Consider the following 7,241-nt stretch of genomic DNA (forward strand, 5'->3'; position numbering starts at 1 on the left):
CCCGAATAGTGGCAATCCAGCCAAAAGATTCCAAATTTCATTGAAAAATCAGCCAATTGGCCTCCTGTCATTTGAAAGAACTCGTCTCATCTTGGATTTTTCATTCTGTTCTAACACACCCACTTCAAATCATCACTACGATACTCATTGGACAACCAATCGTAGCGTTTTCTGTTTGCATCAATGCTCTCAGCCTCCATTGAAAAATCAGCCACTTGAAATCCCACCATTTGAGCAAAGATATCTTATCTTGGATCTTCTCTTTTTCTAAAAACCCCATTTCATATTATCACTTCAATCCAATCAAGAGCCAATCCCAACCATTTTTGCTGCATGAAAGCTTCTCAAATCGAATTCGCACAATTGAGAAAACCGTCATTGATTGAGAGTTTGATCTTGTTCTTGCAGAACCATTTCATGTTTTCAAATCCGACTTGCACCCCATAGCTTCGTCAAGAGAAGCAATTCTCTAATTCTCCAGCAATAGAAACACCCAATTTGAACCCATCCTTTGAGAAAACCATCTCTCATTCTAGCTCTCATCTTTTTCTAAAAGACCCATTTCATATACCCAATGCAATTTCACTGAAGACGATTTGGATTCTATGCTCCAGAAAAACCATCTCATTTTGGAGCTTTGATATTTTCCACAAAAGAAGAAGAAGAAGACAGACCCTTCTTCATGTTTCCAATCAAACCTCGTCCAGACAAACCCATTTGCAACCCATTTTTTATGCACAAAATCTCTATCTTCCATTGGGAAATCAGCCTTCATTCTTCCATTTGAAAAACCATCTTATGTTGGAGCTTTGATCTTACCCAAAAGAACCCACTTTGCAAGCACGACCAGCTGTTGTTCCAGCAAATCTCTTATCCTCCATCAATCTATGGACGAAATCCACATTTGGGTACTCTCCATTTCTCTCATTCTCCTCCTCCACACCACAAATTCGGCAGACGAAGCAGAAAAACAAGCCCTCCTCAACTTCTATCAACGTCTCTCTAATGGGACCCATCCAATTGATCCTGATTTTGGTTGGAATGCCTCTTCTGACCCCTGCTCAGATCGCTGGAATGGGATAACATGCAATTCTGGGTCATTCATTAAGAAAGTAGCACTCGAAGGCCTTAGCTTCAATGGAATTCTCGATGCCAATTCCATCTGCACCTTGAATTCTCTCACCGTCTTCAGCATTCAAAACAACAGCATCCATGGGGAGATCCCGACCGAGCTTGCAAACTGCAAGCAACTGACACACCTATATGTCAATGACAATAGATTCTCTGGAAGCCTCCCTCCCTCTCTCTCCCGCTTAAATAATTTAAAACGGCTCTTTCTCTCAAGCAACAGCTTTTCAGGAGAGTTGCCAGATTTTGCAAGAATCTCTGGTCTAGTAACATTCCTCGCTCAGAACAACCAATTCAGGGGAGAAATACCCGCATTCGATTTCTCTAACCTTCAGCAATTCAATGTCTCTTTCAACAATTTCAGTGGCCCTGTTCCAGAACTCAATGGCCGTTTCAATGATACAAGTTTGCTCGGTAATCCCTCTTTGTGTGGAAAGCCACTGCCTAAAGCATGCCCACCTTCTTCTCCACCTATGAAACAGCGGTCGAAAAGTCGGTCGGTAGAACGGATTCTCATGTACTTGGGATACATTCTTCTTGCCCTTGTTTTCTTCAGCTTCATTGTTTACAGGATAATCCGTCGGAAGAAGAAAAGAGAATCCAAGAGCAACAACAGCAAAACGAAGAAGGAGGTGGTAACCGAAAGCAAAACCAAAGCTAGTAGCGAATACAGTGGTTATAAGACAGGCGGGAGTAGATCTGAGTTTTCAATCCCTTCATCAACGGGAAGTGGTGTGGTGTCATCAGCTTTGGTCATTCTTTCAAAATCGAAGATGAGGGATTTGACATTCGAGGAGTTGCTCAAGGCTCCGGCTGAGTTGCTCGGCAGAGGAAGGTACGGTAGCCTATATAAAGTGACATTTGAAGATGAGACCACTCTGGCTGTGAAGCGGATTAAGGACTGGACAATATCAAGCGGAGATTTCCGAAGGAGGATGGAGAAAGTAGACAAAGTGAGGCATCCAAATGTGCTGCCTGCCATGGCCTTTTATTGCTCAAAACAAGAGAAGCTTGTGGTCTATGAATATCAGCAGAATGGAAGTCTCTTCAATTTTCTCCATGGTATGTCCTTCAAACCTCATTATCATTCTTAAGCATTGATCTGTTAGAATATCAAACATTAGATACATATATGCATTCCTACAAGTGTCCATGGTTTCAGTTCTGAAAAGTTGGGCTCATAGATCAGGGATCCAGACCTTTGGTGTGATGCTGGGCCTCACCTTGGATGGACCATGCCCAAAAAAAATATCCTGAAGGATAATTCTAACCTTTTGATTTGTAATCTAAGATAGACTGTGCATAATCAACTGAAAAAGGCGCAAGATTTGGGGTTATTACCATCTAATCATGGTGAGTTCTAGGGCAAGATCCATCTAATGAGGGATGTTGTAGTCGAATGATCCAGATTCCTGACCCATGGGTTCCACCATAGTTAGAAAAACTCCATTTTAAACTTCACATTAACAGGAAAAAAAAAAACAAACAAACAAACAAAAACAAAAACAAAAACAAAAACAAAAACAAAACAAAACAAAACAAAACGAAACAAAACAAACCTAAACAAACTCGTTTTTGTTGGGGGAAAAAAAAAAAAAACATTTTCTTCAAAAAAGAATTTAGGGGCGCGATCTAAAAAATAGAGTTGGTGGTTTCCATCAATTGATAGATTGAATAGTATGGAAAATCCTAGTACAGATTGGTTGATTTATAAGGTGATTACATGAAAAAATGAATTTAAGAAAGACAAAGAATGATGCTAACCCATTATTCAATTACCTGCATACATTAAGAAAGAAATTCTAATAATTTTATTGTATTTTTCTATTTTAACCTTATTTATATATAATATATACACACACATGTGTATAGACAGCCATTTCTTTCACTCCATTTTACTCATTCGGAACTGTATTGAACCTGAACTTTTCATTATCCATATGATGTTTCCGTTTCCTTGATAGAAATTAGTCTAGATTTTTAATGATCGAGGCTGAATTAAATGCAACCATTCCCTGAATCTTTATTTTGTTTATTTATTTATTATTATTTTTTCGTATGGCATTTTGCTAACATGGTCAGAACTAGAAAAAGAATGTATTGTGTGAAGCCTTTGGTGAAAGATCCTCTATGAATGTGTCTATGGATGCTTGCATAATGCATGGTGAATGTATGTATGCATGCTCACATGTATTTAGTCAGTCTATAGTTGATTCCTTCGAATTTCTTTGAACTTCAATTTGCAGTCTAAGCATTCATGATTTTAACCCCTCCACCATACACGAGCTTTTGCAGCTGGTGAATCTAGACCATCCATCTGGGGGTCCATTCTTTAGGTATCAAATGGTACAAAAAACCACACCTATTGAATAATCCTAGCTATCCAAGTAACTAACATTTTCCTTAGATCTCAACCATTGAACCCTTCTGACTTTTGCTCTCCATTGGAAGGCCACAGATTAAACAGCTAGGATTGGGTGTTTTCAGTGTCATCTTTCTGCTGTGAGCCATCTGTGTAGGGGCAACCAGATAAACATCCCTTATTTGTGAACTGTACATCAAGGTGTAAAGTGGAGTGCTGGCAATGAAACAGAACTGGTCCACTGATGACATGGGCTAGATCTGACCTGGCCAAGAAGGACAATTAAGGGATATCTAATTGATTTCTTTATATGTTTGCAAGTATTAATGCATGCATGCATTGGACAATTATTGGACAGTCAAAGATATAAATAAATAAATATACACAAAAAAGGAAAAAAAAAAAAAAAAAACTACCTGCCAACATTGAGTTCCACAATTTAGTCAGTTCAATTCAAGTTAATTTATGAAAAGTATTCATTGTATGAGTGCCTGCATATCAAGCATCATACGCAGCCGGAATAGGAAACAACTCCAGTTAGCAAAATATGATTTGCAAAACTAACCCAAATAGTTAGGACTACATATCAATGCATGGAAGCATGCTTGTCTTGAAGTTTAGTAAATTGAAATTTTATTGTGTGAAAATTCTTGCTGCTGATGTTTCTCCTTTCATGTTACAGGAACCCAAAGTGAAAAAAATTTTGATTGGGGTAGTAGACTGAGTGTTGCAGCAAGCCTTGGTGAGGGCTTGGCTTTCATGCACAAAGAGCTATATGAAGATGGGATTTCTCATGGGAACCTAAAATCCTCCAATATCTTGATTAACAACAGCATAGAGCCATGTATCAGTGAATATGGCTTGATGGTGATAGACAATAAGGCCATCTCATCAGTGGACCATGGTAACAGTTATAATGCCATCTGTCCCAGTCCAGGCGGCCCAAGTCTGTTCAAGGATGATGTGTACAATTTTGGTGTCATTCTTCTTGAGTTATTGACGGGGAAGCTGGTGCAGACTAACGGGTTCGATTTGGCTACATGGGTGCATTCGGTGGTAAGAGAAGAATGGACAGTTGAAGTCTTCGACAAGGCCCTGATCGCCGAAGGTGCAAATGAAGAAAGGATGGTGAACTTACTACAGGTGGCATTGAAATGCATAGATCCTTCTCCAGAGGCTAGGCCAAGCTCTCAACAAGTTGCTAACATGATCAGCATCATTAAAGAAGACGATGACAGGTCCATTGTCTCTGAAACATGATAACCAATGGATGACATTTGCAGACATTTCATAAAGGTTTGAGACCTGCAAGAACATTGTTATGGAGAGAAAATTTTCTCTCCTTTCTTTCTGTCAACTCGCATCTTCCACATAATTTTAGTCATATATCATTTGTCAAAAAATTTCAATTGGACAGTTCCTTTTCATGTGATAAACACTCTAGTAATTATTTTTTTCTGAGATATTTTAAATTTGGATGCATGGAAATGTATATGGTTTATCTATGGTTTTTGTCTTATAGCAATATCTCTATGAAGAAAAACTATGAGTATCAAACGACATAGGAATCATGAGGAAAAGAAAGGAAATCTGTTAATCAAGACGTTTTAACCTGTCTAATGTGCAAAGAAAATCATGGATTGTAACAAGTAATCATTAGCCTTTTTTAATAATTCCATTTCCCAAGCACAAGGTAACTATTGTCTCATGTATTTGAGATTTCCACTTGTAAAACAAACAAACCAACCCCTAAAAGGGAATCCACTTATTACCCATAAAATCACCTTGTGGTGGAAATCATGATTAAAATTTCCTTTCTTTTCCTAAGGATTCCCTCTATTCAAACAGACTCTAAATGGAAAAAATCTAATGAGCTTGTCTTCATCTTCAAGAAATAGAAAAGATTATTTCGTTTCCTTTTTTTTCTTGAAATGGATCAAAACAATACCAAGTCTTACAAGAGATATATTGCATGAGAAATAACTACATAAGGACTTGTTTGGATTAGTGATTATAGCCGTAATGTGCTGTAAATGAGTAAAGATTAATATCGTTACCACTGCAGTTGGAAGTAAATCAGGGTATTCACCATATGCAATAGCACTCTCATAGCTCCACTTTCGACCATGGATATGCATGTAAAGTACACAATGTGGTTAGATATATGTAGATGTAAACTCTTCAATATGTGTTATATTCACACTGTCCATCCATTTTCCAATATCACTTTGGGGCATGACCCCAAAAATGAGGCAGATCCAAAGCTCAAGTGGACCATACCACAGAAAGCAATGCGAACAATGCTGCCACTATTTGAAACCTTCCTAGGGCTCACCAGGATGTTTATTTTCCATCCAACTTGTTCATAAGGTTACATAGACCTGGATGAAGGGAAAACACAAATATCAACTTGATCCGACAATTCTGTGGACCCCAAGAAGTTTTCAAAGGTAGGCATTCAATCCCCACTGCTTTCTATGGTGTGGTTCATTTCCGCTTTGGATCTACCTCATTTTTTGTATCATTCCATAAAATGATCTCGCAAGTAGATGGATGGTGTGGATATAACACATAAATCACATGGAACTATGCCACGTAAACACAACTCCACCAATCAAACTCTCTGTGGTGATTCCAAAGGATTACCATGGTTTGACAGCTGGCTATATCCAATCAATGGTTAAGTGTAATGATGTGAGTTTTCCACCACATTGTTATGGTTAGAGGTGGGCATCGAGTCGAGTCGGACCAAGTTAGGTCCAACTCGACTTGATCCGGTTTTGCCAAGTACTTGACCCGAACTCGATCCAACTCAAGACCAAGTCTAGCAGGGCTGCTCGATCCGAACCGATTCTTAGCTGGCCTAACCTAAAACCTAAACCGAGTCCGACTCAGTCAGGGAAACTGAGTCGGATCGAGTGGGTACGATTCAGATTGAGTCTTTTGTTTTATATATATATATATATATATATATATATATATATATATATATATATATATATATATATATATATACACACACACACACACATATACAAATATAATATATCTATATATATATACACATATAATATATATATATAAGGAAAAATTCGGAAAAATTCCCGATCCAAGGTGGGCCACGACCAAGGTCCTGAGGCAAGGCGGGCCACCAGTGGCCTACACGGCTGCACCCGCTGTCCCAAGCTCGAATCAACACAAAAAAAATAAAAAATAAAAAATAAAAATAAAAATAACCTACTTGATGAATGGACAAGGATGACCGGTGAAGATGAGGTGTTGGGCTGCTAACTGGCTTGGATTCCGATCGAGTTCGGTGCGGAGCCGGCTCTGGTAGGGTTAGGGTTTGGGTAGATGAAGGGTAAAGGTTTTATAAATAAATAAAAAAAAAAAAAATTGATTTTATAGTACCCGATTCCGGATTGGATCGGGTTTCGGATCGGATCGAGTTACTACGTACCCGAACTCGACTAGGTCGGGCTTCAGATCCGAGTGGGTCTACTCGATACAACCCGACCCTGGCTTTCAGTTCGGATCGAGTTGGATCTTGCCCATCTCTAGTTATGGTATTCAACGAACCAAACAGGCCCTAACACATTGTTCACATGCATGCATTGTCTTGAGAATAGGGGAATATGAATAACCAATCATCGAACGTCCAAACAGGGGTGTCTATGGTGACATAGCATTCTTCATGGGTTTAAACAGCTTAATCAAATCTAATATTTTTTAAGTGATTGGCAATAGCTTC

At 38.7% G+C, this 7,241-nt stretch overlaps 1 protein-coding gene across 1 annotated transcript; it reads left to right on the forward strand.

Annotated features, from left to right (window-relative positions):
• Nucleotides 1-549: 549 nt before the first annotated feature.
• LOC131255013 (probable inactive receptor kinase At2g26730) lies at nucleotides 550-4,750 on the forward strand. The gene is made up of 2 exons (XM_058255711.1): nucleotides 550-2,190; nucleotides 4,173-4,750. The coding sequence occupies exons 1-2, from the start codon at nucleotides 888-890 to the stop codon at nucleotides 4,748-4,750; spliced, it is 1,881 nt and encodes a 626-aa protein (XP_058111694.1). The 5' UTR covers nucleotides 550-887.
• The last annotated feature ends 2,491 nt before the right edge of the window (nucleotides 4,751-7,241 follow it).

Source organism: Magnolia sinica, chromosome 9 (assembly GCF_029962835.1).
Source record: "Magnolia sinica isolate HGM2019 chromosome 9, MsV1, whole genome shotgun sequence".
Taxonomy (NCBI): Eukaryota; Viridiplantae; Streptophyta; class Magnoliopsida; order Magnoliales; family Magnoliaceae; genus Magnolia; species Magnolia sinica.

What these genes read in the sequence shown, in the direction of transcription:
- LOC131255013 (XM_058255711.1), top strand. Translation starts at nt 888, where the DNA reads ATGGACGAAATCCACATTTGGGTACTCTCCATTTCTCTCATTCTCCTC. An exon ending in TCTCTTCAATTTTCTCCATG is followed by an intron (nt 2,191 to 4,172) that starts GTATGTCCTTCA and finishes TTCATGTTACAG; the next exon opens with GAACCCAAAGTGAAAAAAAT.